General features: G+C 44.4%; 1 protein-coding gene across 1 annotated transcript in view; it reads right to left on the bottom strand.

Annotated features, from left to right (window-relative positions):
* CAPZB (capping actin protein of muscle Z-line subunit beta) overlaps positions 1 to 22971 on the bottom strand; it is a 62397-nt gene that overhangs the window by 3772 nt on the left and 35654 nt on the right. Inside the window, exons 5-7 of the mRNA XM_086625557.1 lie at positions 9721 to 9862; positions 9074 to 9190; positions 1039 to 1104 (exon numbers count right to left, since the gene is read on the bottom strand). Coding sequence (XP_086481683.1) covers positions 1039 to 1104; positions 9074 to 9190; positions 9721 to 9862 — 325 coding nt within the window. The remainder of the gene's footprint in view (positions 1 to 1038; positions 1105 to 9073; positions 9191 to 9720; positions 9863 to 22971) is intronic.

Genomic DNA, 22971 nt, shown 5'->3' on the forward strand with positions numbered 1-22971 from the left:
GTCCTGTCATCTCCTCCCAATTAATTACTCCAGGCTGTGAGCTCTTCCTGCACCACGAGAGGGCAGTTTCTGTCCAGCTATCCATTTTTCTGCATTCAGCTGCAGAAAAGGCATCTGCATTTCACCCCAACCTTCCTCTCTAATTTCCTGGCACTGAACGGACTGTAAGAGGCAAGTCAGCAATTTCGCACAGCCAACAGGTCAATAGCTTCGTGCTTATGGGTTCCTTTGCAGTTTTGAGCTGCCAACTCGTTCGTTAAAACTGCACGGCAAACAGTTTTGAAAAAGATCTTGTAAATAAGTAGCATTTTTCATCAGGTGGCTTTCACTCAAGCCACAAACTTGGAAAATGGATCAAAAAAGAAGTAGCTGCCTTCCTTTCATTTCCCAGTTCCTTTAAAAAATGCACTACAGTCTCACTTCAGTTGAGAATTCCCTCCTCTTGCCCAAGTGGCTATGATGACCGAGGAAATCAAGGACACCGTCACACAGGACGGTGCACGGAAACAGCAAACCAGTGTTGCACCAACACCGCTTGGAGCGGCTAATCGCATCCTTCACTCTCACCGTGCTGAGCACACATGACTGACAGCTGCCATCAAAATTATAAAACCAATTCCAGCGGATTTAATAAGCACTTGATACACACTGAACTTGCAGTTAAAGGGACGGTTCTGAATAACGCAACCTGACTTTAAATAATTCTGCCCAAAAGTGACTGTAGAAACAAATATGGGGGTAGGAAATGGTTAACGAGCTCTAAGGAAATGACCACTTATTTTACTGGAAGATTATTCCTGTAATGAGCAAAGACAAGGTGCAGAGTGGCGTTTTTCTATCTACAAACTGTTGGCAGCCATGCTAGGAGCAGCGCTGAGCCATCAAACACTCGGCAACATGAGCACGATTAGACTTGATACAACACAAATAAATCATTTGTTTGTAAAGACAAAAGCAACAAAATTCTTTGGCACAGGAGCAAACACGGGCAAGAGAACCTGCGGCAGGCTCAGGCTGCGGCGGCTTCGCAGCACGTACCTCTACCAAGCGGCCGATATTGGCTATGTGTGGAGAGGAGTCGCTCACAGTCTCATCTTTCTCCATCTAGAAAAGAAAAGACACAGGTCCATCAATAACATGGAAATCCTTACCAAAAGAAAGGATGGGAGAGGTGGATCTCAAAATCCTACAGTAACTATTCGTTCAATGCGCAAACAGACCAGTAACGTACGGCGAAATTCCCAGAACTAGATCCAGGCTCACATGTTGGTAACAGAAACGTAGTGTAATAAAAGCCATGAATCAAACCCAAACCCTGCTGTAGAACCCTGGTGTAGACAGGCACCACAAAATTGTCATTCCCTACCTACTACCGGGCTGCGGGAGATCGCCGGTGGCGCACACGCAACACAACAAGCAGCACGGTGCCACAGCACGAGGATATAAACCCAAGGTTGTGGGTGATGAGATGCACAGAAGGACGGTGCTGTCAGTTTAACAGCTGTGAACTCTCCCTGCAAAACCAGCTGTTTCTTTTAATCTTTGTCTCAAAAGCTACTTCCGACCACATTCTCCATTTTCAGCATCTCCTGGCAAAAGGCACCTTAGGCATTATTTATCTTCCAGTAGACAGGGAAGGTGCAGAGAACACAAAACCCACAACTACCTGCAAGATTGGTGACGATTTAAACTACTGCAATAACATGGAAAGAGAAATCAGACAGTTTGTAGTTCTTTTTAGACCCAAAACCTGAACCAACATTTACCTAACTATTGCGGGAAGGAAGTAAAAATAGTAAGTATGGGGGGAAAGAAGCAGATTGCCTTTTGCAGCAGAACTTCAGAGTTGGATCAAATTAAGTGTGTAACAACACCACGTTCTTAGTGTGGTGTCTGAACAAGAGACAGGTACCTGAACTAGGTGAGATTTTTCATTGCCAAGACCAAAAACTGGGAGCTGGTACTGGAGAATGTAGTATTTGTTTCTTTTCATCTGACTTTGCCCCACAAAATGTTCACCCAGAAGCCATGGCTGACCATCCATGATCCGTGCTAGGGAAAAGACCATCTTCCCCCATCCTTGAGATGAAAATTCTGGCAGGACGCAGACAAGCTGTTGAGCAATGAACATCAGTCCCAGGAACCTCAACTGATACAAGATGTGCTGAGACGGCACGAAAACAAAACCGGGAGAAAAATGTAGTGGGAAGAAGAGTCTTCAAAGGGTTTCACTAATCCCACTGAATTCTCTTATCCATCTGTTCATATCCCTCCCTCAGGGTAGAGTTTAAAAATCTGGGCCAGCTACAGGTTTCTTCTAATAAGCCAAGTCCCTAACAAGCTTGGGGAAGCATGTAATTTAGTTGGAACCCTGAAGGCAAAAGATAACCTAGAAGAGGGGGAGAAAAAGAGCAAGGAAGTTTAATTTTTCCTTTAGATTGCAGTCAGATTGCTCACATGGAATGGAGACACGCTGCCTGGAGAATGGATCCAGTTGCGGTAGAGGGAGAATATAAATCTGAACCAGGCAAACACACGTATACGTGTTACGGTGAGTTTGGGAACTATCAGCAAATTGGCCAAATCTGGGGCAGCTGGGGAGCTGGCAGAGGGTCATTTACCTCCACAGGCTCCCCCCTGTGTCCCCTCCACACCTGGACAGGCCGAGCTCGTTGGTAAGAAGCAGAATCTGAAAATAGATTTTTTTTTTTTTTTTCAGAACGTATATTATTACATCTCCATAAAAACTGCTGCCAGAAGGAAAACATTTTTATACGCTATAGAAGCCCAGATGTTATGAGAGGCTGATTTAATGGAGTTGGGAGTCAGTAAGCAGCCATGTTATACAAACAGCAGAGTTGTTGGGATTTTTAAAGGTTCCTTCCGGTGGCTGTTTCCGCACGGACCTAAGCAGAAAGCCTATAGCTGCTTAAATAAAGGGGTTAATTTGCTCGGAGGGGAAACTCCATTCTGTAAGTTGATGTTAACAAGCAGCTCATCTTCCCACTGTCACTCCCCATCTGCTGGTGAGCTCAGCCAAAAACCTAACGCTCCGGAACGAGCCAAGCCCGATCCACACGGCTCAGCCGCTCCGCTGCCGCCGCAGAGATACGCCGCTTGGCTTCCTTGCCTCGCTTCCCCGGCCATCTGCTGCAAGTCTGACTCAGAGACAAACTCACTCTGCTGGGCGTCTTAAGCTCTCGATGGCTGGCTGGTCACTTTGGATCTTTCCTGCATGGAATATAGCAGCTGTTTGGGCTTTCTGTACACGTTATTTGAAAGAAGAGTTAATAGGAAGAGAGAAATAAATATAAGTTGGATGAACGCTTTGGTTCACCGTGAAAGGGTCTAAAAATACAAGATAAGGAGGAAACTCCTCCACCATTCTGCTCCGGAGAACTGACGACGACATCCACAGCTGCTTTGGCCACGGAGCGACATGAAAATCTCTTTAATGAAACACAAACAGACCAACGTGAGCCAAAGGCTCCCAAGCCACAGGCATTGGGCAGACTGAAGTCTCCAGGTGGAAAATATGCGGAATTATTTGGATATCAGTGAGGCAAAATTTGGCCTCTCTCTCCAACGCTTATTTCAGACTGTAACTAGATAAACGAAGGTTGAGAGCTCCACAGAGCTTGCAGCTTTGCAGGAATCAGCTGAGAACTTACCTTGTCCTTTTCATGGCCTTCATGTGTATTTACTCTAATGGATATAACCAAAGATATCCCATATCCTTTACCAAATTGTTCGTCCAATCCCACGAGCAAATCTGGGGGCGCCACATCAGTTCTCTATGCCCTTAGTCCATATGTGCTCAACTCTGCTACTCTCTTTCTAAACCAGCTGTTGTATAACTGAACCACTGCAAAATCCGTATGTTCATTTGAAGCAGAAATAATTTCCCGGATAATTACTGTTCCGTACGTCTCTGCCATCCTCTGCACCCCAAAATACTACTCGGTTAGCAAGTAAAGAGCCAGTGCCTGCAGGAAACTGGACAACTGCTGAGAGGGAGCGTAAGGACCATGACGGCTACAGCTCGAAGTTCTCTCTGGCAGAAAAAAACCACTCCCCAACGCCCCACTTAACGTTACAACATCTGGAAGTCAGGGGGATAGGCCTTTACGTGCAAGCTCGACTTGATGAAAATACATGGCTCTCCTAATTGCAGAGCACGAGCCTCGGAGGATTTGCCTATTATGATAAATTTACCTACTATATAATTTACCTGTTATGATAAATGGCAGAATGTCTCTGCTGGTGCTTTACTGAGCAGTAATATATCACAGAGCACATCTTCCCCAACGCAGGGAGAGCTCTGCAACAGATCTGCCTTCATCCAGCTCTGCAAAACGTTCCACCTTCGCTTAGAGAGTATTTCAAGTATGAAAATCAACATACATCTGTGCTACTTTAGTCTGAAATCCCAGGCTTCACTTCCCCTACAACTTTATATCCTCCCCTTCCCACACCTCCATGTGTAAATAAAGCATGGAGTTTGAGCCAGCTTCTTTCTCAGCGAGCTTGCACTTCCTCACAATGTCCATCCTGGTTTGGGAAACGCACACAGGTTCTTTGTGTGCAACGAGATCTCCGAAAGGCACCTGTTAGTCCTGCTTTTAAGGAGGGAGGCTCCAGAAATCTGTCCAACAAAGCGCAGTTTTGACTATTTGCCAGAAGACGGGAAGGCTACGCCTACTTTGCATAAAGTGAAACAGGATCACACAGCTGCTCTTACCTTAAATAAAAGCGCAGCCTAATGAAACCTCAAAATTCAGCCAAAGCAACGCAGCGCCGTGGCAAACGACACAAGTAATTCCAATGTACACAAAGAGGACGGGACCCTAAGGTCTGTCAGGGAGAAAAGCATCTGCCAAGCATCTGGCTTGAATCAGGAATGGGGTGGGAGTTACCTGCAGTCACTGGAGAACGTGCAAGGTAATTGAAAAGCTGCTGGCATTTTTCATTTCCCTGCAAGCACAGCTCCCTTTGTTGCAAATTGAAGGGAGCGTGTCCTGTCCTTTCCTCTCAGCCGCACAGCTCTCCAACTTGCAGCCCCTCGTCAAGGCAAATAGCATCCAACACGCCCATCACCCCTTCCCTATCTGAATTCCAGCCTCAGTCCTTGTATTGACACAGTGTTGGATGTGAGCTGGGAGTTACTTCATCCATCCTGGTGGAGGGGGCTTCAACTCTGAGCTCTCGAGTTGCATCCAGGCTCATCTCCAGAACAGACTGTCTGGAAAAGCACCCTTGTTTAGGAAAATCTAAAAATAGAAGTTCTCTATCCAACATTGCATGCTTTTAGGGGAGGACCACAGCAAGGGCAAAAAATGAAAAAAATCAGCTTTCTCCTTCCAGTTCCACCAAAAAGTTCTTCTATAATATCCTTTGGAGTCAAGACAGAGATGGCTACGTACATGGCATCAGTATTTATGTATAACAGCAACATGTATTGCTAAAGATTAGAACAAAACCTTCACTAGGCAAAAAGACAAGTGTTCTTCCATACAAAAGGACTGCTTCAACAAGGATCTAATGAAGTGTCCAACGTGAAGATGTCACTTGAGCTTTAATTCTAAGTTTTCAAGCCAAAATTATGATCTATAGATCTTGCATACACAGAGCTGGCCAAGAATTTCTCTCATCCTCTCAAGGTAGAAGTTTATCCATGCACATATAGAAATCAATTATGCATACACATAAATTCTGTAAAGACATATATATCAATATATATCACAATACAATATATATCACAATACATATGTTTTTGTGTTGTATACTTGTGCACATATATACACACGTTTCTCTACTGGATCAGGGCAGAATCTGAAATCCGACATTTTCAACAAAACCAAAACTCCGTTCAGATCAAATGACATTCTATTTCAAATAGTCTGTAACTCCAGCTTTTTAAAAGAAACTTCCATAACTGAACTGATAAAGTAAAAGCCTGAAGTTCTCATTTTGCAAACCACCAGGTAAATTAAAGCTACACAAAGGAGGTTTCCAACTTCCCAAAACAGGCTGAGTCCTCCATCTACCATATCTCTCCCTCTCCTTCCTTATTCTGTCCACTTACAGATGTAAAACGCTTGTACAGTTACTTTCCCCTTACAAACAAAGGCAGAGACACAACTACTGGGGCACATGGACAAACTGCATCGGAAAACCACCGAAAAGCAGCGGTTCGATGAATCGGCGGAGATATGCGTGACATTAAAGTAGACATAGGGTAGGGATGTGACCTCTGAGTAATATGTACCCAGAACGTAGCATCACATAGCCCCAAGGCAGGTGTAAGAACACTCAAATACACCGTGTCTTGGAGAGAGGAAAAAAAAAACAAAAACATTCTTAGAAATTCAGTGCAACATTTCGGAACAGCCTAAGTGGGAGCCCTGAAGTAACAAGAGTCTGGGGACAGTCAAGAAATGCAAAGACAAGTTTTTCCAAACAGTCTTGACAAAGGCAACAAAAAAAACCCCAAAAATTTGTGTCTGATGCGGTGCAGTAATATTTCACCAATCGGAAATGACAGCGGAGAACAGCTATTTCTAGACTCTTCTAGATCCAAGCTCAGCTCTACCACGTTGTCCATTCCCAGGAGAACAACTAGGATTCTTGATTACTGGCACCGAGAGCAATCTGCAGACATCAGGAAGGGGAATTACTGAGCAAGTGTTTCCACACGAAGTTGCAAATGCTGCCCACAGCAGAGACATGCCCGGCTCTTGGTCACTGCCAGGGGTGGTGAATTAGGAGGCATGACATGAGCTGTTCCTTTGCGCCTGCTCCTGGCCACCAAGTTAATCATTCCAGTCATCACTCGAAAAATACCCGATTTGCAGCTACGAGGAGAAATGGTTTCAAAGTAAGGGCTCTCAACAGACTTCCCTTTCAAAGCACTGAAAAGTTCTCTCTGCCATCAGTTTATAAGCCAGGACATTACAAAGCTTGTGAACACTTCAAAAGCTTCCACTGAAATGCAAGGACATCTGCTATTCACATTTTAGGATCAAAGGTGGTCAAGTAGCTTAAATGTTGAGTTGACCAAAACCATGTACAGTTTACCGTAGATAAAATTATTTCAGAATTATGGTTAGGGCATGAAATTACTGATAGCGTCAAGGTAAAACTATTCAAGAGAGAATCAGAACCTGCTTTTGGTGCCTAAGTTTGCTGCAGACTGTATAAAAAGCCTACCAAAAAGTAAAAATAAAACTTGCTGTCCTTAGGTGATGTGGCAAACTGGATTTGCAGCAAAGTAAAAGCCTTGCACTCAGGAGTTTAGTCCAGCTACAGCTAAATAAATGGCTCAGGACAAACGGCTCCTCCTCACATCACATACCTCAAGGCAGCATGAAGATTTTCGTTTTCTGCCACGGATTCTGACGAAGCCCGTCCCATTAAGCCTACTATGGCATCTGCAAACTGGAAATCTCCAGCCCAAAGCTAAATTCTGAAACCCAAGTTTCCATTGTTTGTGCAGAAGCAGTGCATCATTACCCCAGTGGGTTTTTATGGTTACTTACGTTGGAAGCAGGCCCCTGCTTTAATGCATCACATGTGAATTAAATGATCTGCTGTTAAAATGATGACAGCAGCATGAATCTCCCCACTAAGGCTTCAAGAGCGAAAGTCAAACTAAACAAGGCCCAGCAGCTCAGGCCAAGGTGTACTGAGGACACCCATTCCCAACAGACTCCTGTTTTCCTTGGCACAGCTCTCACGCACCGTAAGGCCACGGCCAGAGTCAAGCCCTTGGCCTCCACTTCACAGCTATGATTTAAAATATTAGGAAGGCCTGTGATTAAATATTTGTCCAGGTCACCATAACTCGAGTGTAATTACTGCAAACATTTTAAAAGAGTACGCAATGCTCAAAACTGTCTCCAGATGCCTTTTCCCCCCGCCCTGGCTTGGCTTTTCCATCAGCTTCTTCTGTAGATCAACAAGGTGGAAAGAAAAATCACCGAGGTCTAGGGCAAGCTTCTGCCACTGCAATACTACCACAATCCCAGTTCCTCCCTGCAATCACGGATCCTTCTTTCCTTCGCCTGGCTCAAACCTGTACCAAAACACGGACCGTTTAACAGAGTCTGCATTGTCCTTTGTCTCGAAAGCAACAGGCTGCCCTGGGAAGTCTCATAAAGGAGTTTTAGCTACTGCCAATCTCTCCAGTCACTGGTGGCCACACAATATGCCTCCTGTCCTCCAGAGTTTATTACTTACTCTGCTCGAGTCGCTGATTTCCACGGCCCAGATCTTAAGCAACCGCAATTCATCAGCGGCATGAAGCAGGGAGAGAGGAACCTCTGGCAGGTGGCAGGAGCACCTTCAGCCAGTGGAGTCAAGTCCAGCACATCCTGCCTGTCAGAGTGAGACAGCAGCGCTGCCTGAACAGTCATCGGTCTGGCACTGTCCTTGCGGAAAACAGCTCTCAAGAGGAAGTCAAAGCAATTAACACTGGCACAAAACCCCCAAATGCTTAGAAGAGATTTTTTTAAAGTCAGTGTCCTGGTACAGCAGGAGGAAAATAACTAAAGAAGGATACTGAAAGATAACTGATGTCTTTAAGAACAGAAGAATCTTATAGTCAAAGTAAAACACAGGTTTGTTCACGGTGGCCTAGCTGGCTTTTGAAAGAGGGACGTAACGAAAGAGGTCATCTTGTATTTTTTATAATCCTCTTGGAATCTTCCAGTAAGAAAGTGGGTAAATTTTACGGATAAAAATACCTCTCTGGGTAACACACATGGAAGTATAAAAATTTAGGAATATCAAAAGACAAACTAAGGCTCAAAAACAAGGCTAAACTCCTACTGAACGTTTTATATTTTTAATTGAAAGCTATACTGCCATCAAGCAAAGTTCAAGGGGCTTCCTGGTAATTACACACTCCTGCACTAACTGTTTCACTGGGCTGCACACGCAGCAGGAGAATAGATGTTTATACAACACCTCACAAAATCAACTTTTTGTGCCTGACTGGGGCTACTGGGTATATAAATAAGGAAAGGCATGCCTCGGGTCTGCAGCGCACACTCCTGCCAATATGCAGACATACCTGTCTGGTAAGGCTCCCTCCAAGGTTCATGGTACCAGAACCAGTTTTATTAGTCTGCAGCCACAGCATCACTGTGGAGGTCAGCTTGTAATGAGCAGTACGACCACTGGATTTCTCCTAGAAGTGGAAAAATAACAAAAAGGGATAGAGATAAAAGGTTAAAAAACCCTCCAAAAAACTCAACAGTGGCTGGCCCGGAAGACCCCACAAGCAACAGGACAGATATGGACAACTCCACTCACACAGCACAGTCTGCTTCTTGAAAACAATTCTGAGTGTGCACATTCCCCTAAATTTCCAAAGCACATCTAGTTAGAGCAATTTAGCCTCCTATTACCTTGTTTTTATTACCTAATTAGTGATATTTATCTGTAGACCTTTATGTTTTCTTAAAAAAAAAAAATCTCAGGATCACATGCACGGAAAGTAACATACTTTCAATTCTTCTGGGATTCTTTTTGATTACAGCCCTGACTTATCTCTATCCAAATTGCTTCAGGGAATTTTCAAAAATTAACAGGGGAAAGAAGTTTACAGCCCCAAACACAATATTGCATTGTTCAGTGGAACACCTGTGCTCGTTAATTGTCTGGAATTAACTGGGTTTTGTTTTCACTTAGGTATATCAGCTGCCCCAGAGGCTGTACCTGAACCTCCACCACGTGGATGGAATCCCAGCATCCCTTAATCTTCTTTGATCCATCTCCAGCTTTCTTAATGAGGATCACTCCGGCAAAACCATGATCCAGATCCCAGAGGTAGACAGAGGAGACTCCACCTTCAAAATACCTGCAGGACGCAATCCAATAGGCATGTTAAAAGTAAGCAGGATCCCAGCCAGAGTCAGATATCAATAATAATCTTAAAAAAGCAGAATCTCTGTGTCCTAGAAAAGATTTTTTCTTCATTTAAAACAGCCCACTCTCACCAGTTCTATACCGAGAAACACAGCAGCTTAAACCATTTTACAATACAGAGACTTTAATTACAAAAAACTGTACATTTCTCTAAAGGAGAATAAAAGTCTAGTGAGAAACAGAGCTAGCTACAGATTTCTGCAGCACTTGAGCAAACAATTCCTCTGATTCCAATTAACTATAACAGCTGGTAAAAGCACCAGCTACAAAGTAGGCTGAGAGTAAGGCTTTTTTTTTTTTTTACAATTTGGTGGGGTTTTTTTTCCCTCCTTTTTTCTTTTCTCTCACTATTGGGAAAGTCTGGAAGTTCTTTACAACAAAGCCCACTAATTAAGACAAAAGGGAGCAAGCAAGTGGCTTTATGCTGCTGTCTCAAAAGTTTGTGTGAGGCTGACCTACTGATTTATTGCAAATAGAGTTGAACTGAAACCCGGGTTCTTAGAAATGAAGGGATGCTGCTGAGGTTTACACATTATTCCAGCTTTGGTGTACAACAGAAAATAAGCTGCCTAAATCTCGGGTTTCTAGTAGCAAAAAGTGCACTAACTCACAAAGCAGTGCCACCTGCAGAACCCAGCTCCTCCTTTATAACACTAGTGCCAGGCTCCTTATGTGCCAGATGGAAGATGCACTTCAAAATAATGGTAAATAACCCAACACTGCAGGAAGAAAGATGCACAAGAAGCAATTTTGGCTTCTAGAAAACCAAAACTGTAACCTGCAGCGCTTTACCAACTGTTTCCATTCTCAAGTTACCAAACAGCCACACGGAGCATCACGCAAAAGTGAAAATACTCGCTCACGGTGCACAACTCCCAGATCTCAGTGATGAACTCACGCCGCACACAATCACCATCTCCTGCGAAGGAGTAAGGAAACGAGGAGAGGCTACTTCAGCTCAGCCAGAAGATCAATGTCAAGACATTTTAGTGGTCAGACATTTCTACTCTTTTCCGAGCACTTACTGCCGCTCTGCAAGTACGTGCACAAAGCAGACAAAACGCCTGAGAATTCCTTATCTGGAGGAGAGCAAAAGCTCCTCATCCAAAGCCAGGAGCTGCTGCTATGACTGACAGTTCCCAGCAGCTAAGCTGGGAGAGTCACACAGATGAAACCCTTCCATGTTCCTGCCTCTCACTGCCACAAGCAAGACGGTCGCACAGATCTGCAAGTGACTGCATGTTTCTCCTCTTCTGCAAGACAGGAAAGTATCACTCATCACCAGCACGAAAATCTTGTTGAACCCTCCCACCTTCACGCTCCCCTCCTTTCTAAACACGAGCCTGACAGTTGTTAATGGCACTTTAGGTCTGATTTACTGCGCGGTTGGGACTCCATGTATTAGCTGGAAGTCTGGTAGATTCAGGAACACTAACGCACCCTTTTCGACAAGTCAGGAGAAAAGAGATTGGGAAGTTAATGCAGATGACGCAGGCAACATTCAACATTTTCTCTGCACTTACAGATCAGTCCAGCGTATTGTTTCAAGGCGGCAGACTCGCCAAAAGAGCTCCAATTCTTTTTAATCACATGCGTCCCAGCCTGTATCAAAATCAATGCTGACCCCAGGAGGGATATATGACTCCGTATTAACTCACAGCATCGTTATATGTTTAAGGGGTGACTGCTGCTGCCCATCACCAGGCTTGGTCTGGGCATTTAAGCAACCACCATACACAGCGTGGTCCTATGGCGTTTGTCAAGCCACTGATACTATCCTGTTAAAATAGGAAAGCCCTTTGCTCCACAGGCACGTTAAAGCCAGACTTCCAGCAGGCAATTTAAACCTAACAAACCAACAAACGCCCTTTTTATATCCCCTGGGGAATTCACAAATGGATGTTAGTTAATGCAGTTAATGGGAATTTCAGTCTCGCAGCAAACCTCCGCTCCAGTCTAAGTGACCCTTCCTTTGACAAAAGGGCAGCCTGAATCAAAGGTCAGAGAGCAGAAGCTATTGTCCATTTCCAAAGCAAGTCTGCTTAAAAAAATATTCATGTACAGAATAAGTGAATTCACTCAAAATGAACTGGCAGGCACGGAGAATCTTACAGTGTGTACAGACAGTCTCCCCATTACCCACTTTATGAGCTTGCTATGAGCATGAAACATTAATTAAGAGAGGGACCGAAACAAGGTTTTTTGAAATTTATTCTTACCTACTGTACTTTGATCCTAATGACATGAAACAGGAAAAAAAAATAATCTTTATGTGTTTCACCTTTATGAGATTTTACATAAAGGCTTTTGTGGGTATTTTAAGAATGTGCTAAAATGTTGTCTGAAACCACATAAAACCATCTGAAGAACCTCCCGCCAGAACTAACAGTGCACACATGGAAACGCTTTAACGTGCCTTTGTATATTTAATGAATCAAATATAGTATTAATATTGGTTTAAATACCAACATGCTCTTTCAATAAAGTTGCTTTGCCATCGCCAGATCCAGTACCCTGAGACTCCAACAACAATGCCAGTGATTGAACCGTTATGAGTCCAAGGCACAACGGGATATATATTAGCAAAAGCCTCCTCTGTGCTTCAGCAATACAGAATCACTTCAGAAATTCACTCCTCCTTCATGGGGAGAAAATATGTATCATTGATCACTACATTAGATTTCACCTTTCTTCATGCAGCGAATAAATGCACTGAAGTGGGGTTTCTGAAGACTATCTGAACCCAGGAAAGTCATGTTTGGAGAGGGGAACATTCCTTGAAACCTGTTTTCTTCAAGAAAAATAAAGAAGTGCTCCAGGTTAATTGGCTGCTACATAATAGAAAACGAGATGACAGACAGATTGGTAGGAATTTAAACCTACATTCATGAACTTGGATTTGCTGCAAGAAGGCTGGACTACCTCCAAGAAACCCCTTCACCACAGATTAATAAGCAGCACTTATTAAAATCCAAGCAGGAGAGGTAACCAGCTTGGAAAAGCTTCCTGGAAGGCATAAGCTGAGATGTTCTCTGTTACAGAAACGGATGGGCAAACCAGAGCTCAGACCCATCAAAGTTACGTGCAGTAGTTGCAGCAAAACGCTACAAAAGCACTACAGAGCTCCTGCATCAAACATAATTTTCTTTGATCGCCCATTCTGGATACCCCTCTTGTGATACGTTATTCTCCAGCACGACGGCAGTCGTAAAAGGCAATCTGACTTCTTTAGAAGCTCCAGTCCTCTCCCAAAGCATCCAAGGCCCAGCACAAAGCCAGCAGCAGATGCTTTTGAGACGTACAAGAGGTCTGATGTAGGAGGAAATCTCCAGTTTGCATTGAGGTACCTCAGAAACGTCCCCAAGGGATAAACCATTTTCAAAGGACAGCGATTCAAAGCAAAGCAAACGCTCCTCTTCCTCTTAAGGACGCGGATCTCTCCAGGACGTACTCTGGGTTTACCTACAGACAAAAGTTTGTTACAAAACGATGAAAAAAAACATAGTCTTACGGTTGTCATGTCCATTTATTAACAACCAGAACACTGCCAAATGATATTCCTGTCCTTTCTGACAACAGCCAGTGTTCTTCCACCTCTGGTAAAATTGCTTTTTATCAAGTGGCCCAGAAAGGTGGCTAAATGGCGTAGGGCCCAACGTAATCATTCATTCTCTTCACAAAATTCAGAACACCATTTTCACTTAAAACCAATTCTAGTTTTAATGTCATGATCAAACACTTAAGTTTTATATCTGTTACTCATCAACCACAGAACTTCTGGAAAAAGCTGTTCCATACAAAAAAAAAGTCACACTTAAGACTGACCTACTTTATGAATGCAAGAATAAAAGAAAATATTTAAGCTAAGAGTGATCCAAAGCTTTATGAAGTGTTTGAAGTTTAAGCGGGTGGAGACACAAGATGGAAACTTGTTTAAGGAACTTGAGCTCCATCCATGAAATAAAGAGACTGTGGCCAGAACAAAGCCGTAACTTCAAGAGGGATGTGATAGGGGAGGAAATCCCCCAGCTTCCAGCACAGACCTCAAGAAAGGAGGACAGATTAATCACTTTGTTTTACCACTAAGGGACAGCTCAGAAAAGGCACCGTATCTTTCCCGATAGCACTCCGCTTCTCGCAAGCCTCGCAAAGGAATGCTGGACCCTATACCGAGAAAATGAGTTTCCACCACGCCGCAATAAAAACAAGCCATGACTTTCAAATCACTCATCCATAAAAACACTTGTGTGTTTTCCAGTAAGTAACTGAGAGCCAGAGACACTGGGTGGGTTTTTGTATCTGGCTTATGGCTCTCGCAGCACCACAAAACCCAGATGCCAAAGTACCAATACCTGGAACCTCAGACTGGCTACGCAGACCTTCAAAAGAATTGCACACTGTTTTAAAACTGGCTCGTTTGAAACGGCAAAATATATTTTTTTTTTTCCCCCTAAAGGTTGCATAGCTATTTCTTCCAGCTACAGAAGTTCAGCATAGACAGGGAAACAACTCCATCTATTTACATCAAGAGACTTCCAAGAAAATGGTCATTTAAAAAACTCTAGCCCAAAGGAAAATACTGAGCATTCAGCTACAAATGTTCTTGCTAGAGTGACAATGACTGAAGTTGCAGTGTGAGAAGCTAGTGTCTAACAGCAACCCCAAAACATTGCCTAAAAGATCAGGTGAAGAAGGAGACATTGCAACTACTATTAAAACAGATGACTGTAATGGCAAGCGACTCGGCACAGTTTTCACCAAGTCCTTCCCCTATGCCTGCACCCTGTCATAGAATCATAGAATCATAGAATGGTTAGGGCTGGAAGGGACCTTCAAAGGTCATCTAGTCCAACCCCCCTGCAAGGAACAGGGATATCTCCAACTAGATCAGGTTGCTCAGGGCCTTGTCCAACCTGGCCTTGAACGTCTCCAGGGATGGAGCATCCACCACCTCTCTGGGCAACCTGTTCCAGTGTTCTACCACTCTCATGGTAAAAAATTTTTTCCTAATATCCAACCTGAACCTACCTCCCTCTATTTTAAAACCGTTACCCCTTGTCCTATCATAACTGGCCCTCCTGAACAGCCTCTCCCCATCTTTCCTGTAGGCCCCCTTGAGGTACTGGAAGACCGCTATAAGGTCACCCCGGAGCCTCCTCTTCTCCAGGCTGAACAGCCCCAACTCTTTCAGCCTGTCCTCATAGGAAAGGTGCTCCAGCCCTCTTATCATCTTCGTGGCCCTCCTCTGGACCCTCTCCAACTGGTCCATGTCCTTCTTATGTTGGGGACTCCAGAACTGGACGCAGTACTCCAAGTGAGGTCTCACGAGGGCAGAGTAGAGGGGGAGAATCACCTCCCTCGACCTGCTGGCCACGCTCCTCTTGATGCAGCCCAGGACGCGGTTGGCCTTCTGGGCCGCAAGAGCACATTGCCGGCTCATATTGAGCTTCTCGTCCACCAGTACTCCCAAGTCCTTCTCCTCAGGGCTGCTGTCGATCCATTCACCACCCAGTCTGTATTTATGCCTGGGATTGCCACGACCCAGATGTAGGACCTTGCATTTGGCCTGGTTAAACTTCATGAGGTTGGTACGGGCCCACCTCTCCAGCCTGTCGAGGTCCCTCTGGATGGCATCCCTCCCTTCCAGCGTGTCGACGGCACCACACAGCTTGGTGTCATCGGCGAACTTGCTGAGGGTGCACTCCATGCCACTGTCCACGTCACCGACAAAGATGTTGAAGAGGGCCGGGCCCAACACGGACCCCTGAGGGACGCCACTCGTGACCGGTCTCCACTTGGACATTGAGCCGTTGACCACTACTCTCTGAGTGCGGCCATTGAGCCAATTCCTTATCCACCGAGTGGTCCATCCATCAAACCCATGACTCTCTAGTTTAGAGAGAAGAATGTCGTGCGGGACAGTGTCAAAAGCTTTGCACAAGTCCAAGTAGATGACATCCGTTGGTCGACCCTTGTCCACCGATGTTGTCACCCCATCGTAAAAGGCCACCAAGTTGGTCAGGCACGATCTGCCTTTGGTGAAGCCATGTTGGCTGTCACCCACCACCTCCTTGCTCTCCATGTGCCTTAGCATGGTTCCCAGGAGAATCTGCTCCATGACCTTGCCAGGCACAGAGGTGAGGCTGACCGGTCTGTAGTTGCCCGGGTCCTCCTTGTTCCCCTTTTTAAAAATGGGGGTTATGTTCCCTCTCTTCCAGTCATCAGGGACCTCGCCAGACCGCCACGACTTCTCGAATACAATAGCCAGTGGCTTGGCAACTTCATCCGCCAGTTCCTTCAGGACCCGCGGATGGATCTCATCAGGTCCCATGGACTTGTGCACCTTCAAGTTCCTCAGATGTTCTCGAACCTGGTCTTCAAGTACAGTGGGCGGTGGTTCATCCTCACAGTCCCTGCTAGTTCTTTCCACAGCTTGGGTGGTAAGACAAGAGGCTTTACCAGTGAAGACTGAGGCAAAAAATTCATTGAGTACCTCAGCCTTCTCTATGTCCCGGGTAACCAGAGCACCAGTATCCTTCCGGAGGGGGCCTATGTTCTCCTTGGACTTCCTTTTGTCCCCTACATACCTATAGAAGCATTTCTTGTTGCTTTTTATATCCCTTGCCAAATTCAATTCCTTTAGGGCTTTAGCCTTCCTCACTTGATCCCTGGTCACTCTTACAGCTTCTCTGTATTCCTCCCAGGCTATCTGTCTCCGCTTCCACCCTCTGTAGGCTAACCTCTTCATTTTCAGTTGGTCCAGGAGCTCCTTGCTCATCCACGCCGGCCTCCTGGTCTTTTTGCCCGACTTGTTCTTCGTCGGGATGCACCTCTGCTGAGCTTGGAGAAGGTGCTCCTTGAATGTGGACCAACTTTCCTGGGCCCCTTGTCCCTCCAGGGCCGCCTCCCACGGCACTTTGCCCATCAGGTGCTTCAAGAGGCCGAAGTCCGCCTTCTTGAAGTCTAGGGTACAGAGCTTGCTGAATGGTTTCCTTGCTGCCCCATGGATCTTGAACTCCACTGTGTCGTGGTCACTGCAGCCAAGGCTATCCTTAAGTAGGATATCAAAACAGTATCCTTATCCTGTCATTTCAAAGCAGCATATAAACAGAAACAGAAATATGAAGGAAGTGGCAAGTTCCAGCAACTCACCCTCCACCAAACCCAAAACATTGCTAAGATGCTCTTCAAATCACCTGCCATCTTGTAGCTCAAAAGTGAGGGGGGAAAAAAAGTCTTCAGGGCAACATCAAGAGATCAGTTATCACTAAATAATTTCATTGCCTGTTCCTCCACCCAGCTTTCTAGTAATGAGGCTCACGAGCCTGTTCTTTAATAAAAAGGACAAGTTGGTACCAGGAACTAACCAGGATGTAACACTTCTCCCACTGGCGTGAGCACAGATGATTTACAATTCCTCTTTCCCTCCTTCTCTGGTCCCAGGAGTGCAACTGTACAACACTTTCCGAATGTTACCTAAATACTTAAAATGAAGAAGGTAAAATGTTTGTGTATTTAGACCAGCTGTTTTTCACCACAGTTTATGAACACAGCCCAAAGTATGCTTGTGGACTCAGCACAGGTATTTTACAGAAATTCTTTCCAGCATACACAGGTGCAAAAATCCCTCGAGCAAACATACCAATCTCGTTAGGTATGTGTAACTTCAATGCCAGTTGTACTTAAAAGCACACATCTGGACCATGGTGGGATGACTCAAACTGCGAAGCAGAGCTGTGAAGTGCAAGAACTCTGCAAGGAAGGAAAACAGTATCCAAACAATGGGATCCTGAAGGCTAAAAATCTCCCAGAACCTCCCATTTTGTGCTTTCTGGTACCTTTCATTATTTAAAAAAAAAAAAAAACAACATGTACTGCTCACATTTTCCTTACCATCCAATTGCTCTTGGCAGATGGAAACTAATGACCAAATCCCTTTTGAGAAGTCACCTGGAAACAGTTCCATTAGCCACCTAATAAGCAAGACAATGGGTCACTTTGTAACACGTCCAAACGAGTAACCGGTTCATTAACTAGCAGGAAGCGCCGACTGCTTACAAATCTTTCACCCGTACCCATCCGTTGGGCCAGCTCGCTCTGCAGAGACAGCCCACTGCTTCGTCCCCCGACAGTCTGACACATTTCAGACTCTGCCAGCTAGAATTCAAACACGGGTAGGAGGGGAAAAGACAGCAGCAGAAGTCTTCTGTGTCATGTATTACGTTTGCCAAAGGCTGCGCAGACTACGGATTCCACGGGACATACTTCTTTCTTCAAACAGGCGTCTATCAGATGTGCTACAAGATGGCTAATATTTGTTAAGCTGCTCTGTCTTTGATTTTCCATCACTAAAACACTGTGCATTTGTAAGAGAACGAGGTAAATTTCTGCAAGCATGACCATGTATTATTAAAGATAACCAGTTCCAAAATTCCGGATCATAATAGAGTAAGATGTTAAAATTTAGTCTCACTCCATTTTTGAAAGCACGCGAGCAATTTCTTACTAGGGATTTAAAACCTTCAGAGGATGGTGTTTGAGGATAGTGCCGCATCATCGGTGCTGACCTCTTAATACAAGCTTTCCCTCTCCAGTGTTCAGATTTTATGTAATCACAGAGAACCGTGGGAACCCAAGGGAAAAACTCCTCCTCCGCTGAAAATCTCAGATTCAGAAGATAAGAATGCAGGCTGTACCGAGCTGCTCCAAAATGAAGCATCCAAAGAAAGAAAAAACAACAAGCCAACAGATGAAAAGCAACTAATCTAGTTTTCACGGCACGACAGTAGGCTTAATTTTTTCCTCTCTTCTAAGTCTGCTCTAATCTGTGTAATATGTGTCAACAACTCCAATATTGATCCTGTTCTGAGCTGCCCATGGAGAGTGAAGGAAGAGACTCCAACTCTGCTCTGTTTACTCGTACATCTACATAATTTCCTTGAGAAAACATCATGGTTTCAATTTTAAAAGCACATGGACATTAAAGCAGCGAACATCTCGGCAGTTCAGGTCTCTCTTACGAGACTTGTCTTGTACTTATCGGTCTAACCCGGAGGCAAGAATCTCAGAGATGACATAATCCTGATGTCACACCCTATTGTGCAAAACCCTAGCCAGCAGTGAGATGGAAAGTCAGGTTTCCTTAGAGCCAGGATGCATAACAAATGCATCTGGATTCAATCGACGGGGCCCTTGCTGTGAAAACCACGGTAACTATCGTGCCCAAGAGAAAGCCATCACAAAGGGCTAGTAACCATTAATGAGGAACAGTGAGCTAATGGCAATAAAGTCACTTCAAAGCTTTCCAGGGGCTTTTAGTTTAGGCAAACGAGGTTTACATCTAAACACAGGCAGAACGCTTACATAAAGAGCTCACAGCTGCCTAATCGCTTTGTGAGTTGAAAGTTGCACTGCAGGCATCGAAGCTCCGTGCCTGCTCCCCCAGGCACACCTACGGGCAGCCTGCACTACAACCAAAATCGCTCATTACACCTCTTACATCTGGTGCTCTCCTTCTGTTTACTTGGTGGAATCGGTGCTGTTCCATGCATAAAAGAAAGCAGATTTGGTCAAACAGATAAATACAGCAATTGCTACCAGATTTGAGAGAAGCGGAAGGTATTTTGAAAATCAGAGAGGAGCCAACTCCATTTGTTGACTCTCTTGATACTCCAAGGGTATCTCATGGTCTATCAGACCAGGTAAAGAGACATATCAGACCAGGTAAAGGGATATAAAAAGGCAGGAAAGAAGTTAGATGACAAACTACAGCAGTGCTCTGAAAGAGTTAAAGTCTAAGGACAGCATTAACAGACCATTTTTCCAGACCACTTTTCCATTTTTTCAAAACAAGTAGACCAAGGCTAGTGTCAGAGGTGGTTCAAGCACACAATCCAAAACAAACCAAGAAAAAAGGTAAAACCAGCTAAAACGAGGAAAGCTATCCAGTAGCTTACAGGATGTTTGAACATACTTGGTGGTTGGAACGACGGCACAGAGTTCAGTGGAGAAGAGCCACAGTCGAGCCCAAATGAGACATCCCTGAAGCAAACCAAGGCTGATCAGTGAGCTCAAACCCACTGAGAAGAACAAGAGCCAGCTCTAAGCACTCTAAAAATGAAAGGCTAAGCTTGCCTGTCACTGAGACTTCATTACTGTACCTGATCAGCAGTTGTGTCCCTTCAAGCTCTCTAGCAAAAGGCTCCTGGATCTACATATTCCTGAAGGCACACACATACAGGAAATTATTGCAGCCTTTCCTCCTCGAGCTGAAAAGAGGAAGGTGATGGATGTTCAGTTTAGGCAGTACCTACGCTGCAGAGAGTACTGCAAAATGCCTGGCTGGCAGTGGTGTCATCCTCAGCACTGCTAACACCACCAAAAATCCGAGTCAGTAACTCCATTTTGGATTGGATTCCAATCCAAAATTCAATAACAAGAGGATTACACACAATGAAGACATTTTAGAGGTCAGTGCTCTCCCAGACCTCCTTCTGCTCCTACCAAATTCCTTGTCCAGAGCTCTAATATAACAAATTGAAAATGGATCAACATCAAAAGACAGATAGAAACAGAAGTTCAAAAGGCTTCATGGCTTATTCTGTTGAGGGAACTCAAAACCTTAATCAAAAAAAACATTTTCAGGAGCAAAATGATTAAGAGAAGCATTTTATCTTTTTCTTTTCTTTTTTAAAGCTGTTAAAAACCAAAAGCACCAATAAATCCAACTTAACCCCAGAAAAAGAGAGGTAAGTGGTAGCTTTCTAAACGTATGTCTGTTCACTAAACTGGTCCAAAGTTGCCTGAACTCATCTTGTTTGTAGAAATATTCAGATCAGCAGCATCCTTCCCCAGGAAGGTCTATTTAATCACTTCAGAAACGATTTCTTCCAGACAACAAAGAGCGATTACATTACTTAATTAAAGCATTGATTATCTCCGATCCAAACCAACAGAACGCAGAATCTAAAATAGATAGATTTATCCAGATGCCCTGGTCCTCATTACGCTTTGATTTCAATCATCTGCACACACACGTCAAGCAAAGGGCAATAAATGACAACCATGTGTTTGACGAAACGATCTTCACGATATTGGAAGTGGAGAGCTAAGGCTCTGACTCAACGGTGTAAGATATTAGACTTCCATCTGGGAATAATAACTTACTGAACAAAAACATACCAGGGCATTAGCTTCAGGCAGTGTCTGAGTTAAACCTGGCAGCAGGAGATCAAAATTAAACAGCTGTTTTTTGGGAAAACGACATGCCTTTTGGTAAAACAGATAACCAAGAAATATTCTTTTTGTTTAACATATATAACAGGGAATTAAAACCTAGTATGATTCCTCTGCGACTCAGAGACATGAACATGCCTCCAGAAATAAAAGGTGGGCAACTCTAGGGATAATTAAAAAGTAGTTTGCATTAAACCAATTCAGCACTGGTTGAGGGGCACTGAAGATTCAGCCAAGCTGTGCTCCTCAAGCTTTCACGACCCAAAACAACTCCATGTGATATTACAAGACTTCTCCAAGCTTGTTTTCACACTACAGTCACCCAGTGTGCTGGCCAATAAGATTTTGGGGACAAAACGAATATTTAGGACTAGTCACCAGCGAGCAAATCTGAATGGATTATTTCACACAAATCGTTAACACATGCGTAACAGGCTGTTTCCCTCCAAACACCCACGCGAGCAGGTGCCAGCCCCTTGGGAAATGGCAAATACATGCCGATGACTCACGAAATGTAGGTGGATACTTACCACACCTGATGAGAACAGAAATCTAAAAAGGAATGGTATGTGGGCCAAATGGGACCAGCACAAGGAAAAACTGAAACGATCTGAAGCCTTGGAAGACGCCCGAGATGAACTCTCTGAGATATCATCACTTACTGCGCGTGAAGGTAAAACGGGAGATAAACCAGAGGAAGCTTGGACTGTATGCTGAGACCAGAGCGGGAATAGCACATATTCTCAAAAATACATATTTTTATGCACAAAGGAAACATCTTCCTCTTCCGTTCCCCACTGGAATGACCAGTATAAGATGTATTTTGAAGCTGGGGAGTGAAACGAGCACCCTGCAGAGCTTACAGGGTATTAAGACACACAACGTCTTTCTAAGACAGGCACAGCCCACGCTGGCTGGATGACTGCAAGCACAAGATGCAGCAGTTTAGCCCAGCAAGGCTGGAAACAAAACCACAAACTGCTTTGAAAAACCTAGCAGAAACCTTCGTTGGAGGAATAAAACATCTAACAGCCCAGGAAATTCAAGCACACTGGAGCTCGGTGTTCCCTCTGAATGACTGCTTACATAAGATTATTTTTGTATTAACTGTTACCTCTCTACCATAAAACACAGCATAGCTGTGGTTAGAGGTGTAGCTCAAAAACATTCTCTACGCAGGACCGAACAGCCTCTTAAGGGGCTGCTGTATGAGAACCTGATGGGTCAGACCAGAGGCATCATTCTCATCCTCTTCATCTGCAACACCAGCAGAAAGCCCAACAACAGCTGGGTTAAATGCACTTAAACTCCCATTTTTAAAGAAAGAATTTGGGATGTGTGGTATTGATTAGGTGGCTGTCACCTATGAACGGTCCGTTTGGACAGACAGCCCCATCAGAGTCAACAGAGACAGTGAAAGTCTCTGCAGGTCAATTTGAGAAACTTTTTTTTGCACGCTGCCTACAAAAAGAACACCGTCACTGGAAGGTGGACCTGTTATAACCTTCCCATACAACAGAAACCATAGTTTCCACAAAAGACACAGTACTGAAGACTGCCAGCACACTACTTATTTTTTTGATTAATACATCAACACTTTCAAAGAGCCTGAAATACTTCACAATGCTGGAAAATCTCTGTTGTCGCTGGCTCTGGGATTTGAAACGACACTGATGACTTTGTCCTGGAACTGATGCACCGTGCACTCCTTTTTCCAGCGCTCCAAGCTGCCAAACCAGGCGGCCAGTGACACCTTTAATCGACATCTCATGGCTCAGACCTACTTCTGGCTTTACAGTGGGTACA

The sequence above is a fragment of the Tauraco erythrolophus genome, chromosome 23 (genome assembly GCF_009769465.1).
Source record: "Tauraco erythrolophus isolate bTauEry1 chromosome 23, bTauEry1.pri, whole genome shotgun sequence".
Taxonomy (NCBI): domain Eukaryota; kingdom Metazoa; phylum Chordata; class Aves; order Musophagiformes; family Musophagidae; genus Tauraco; species Tauraco erythrolophus.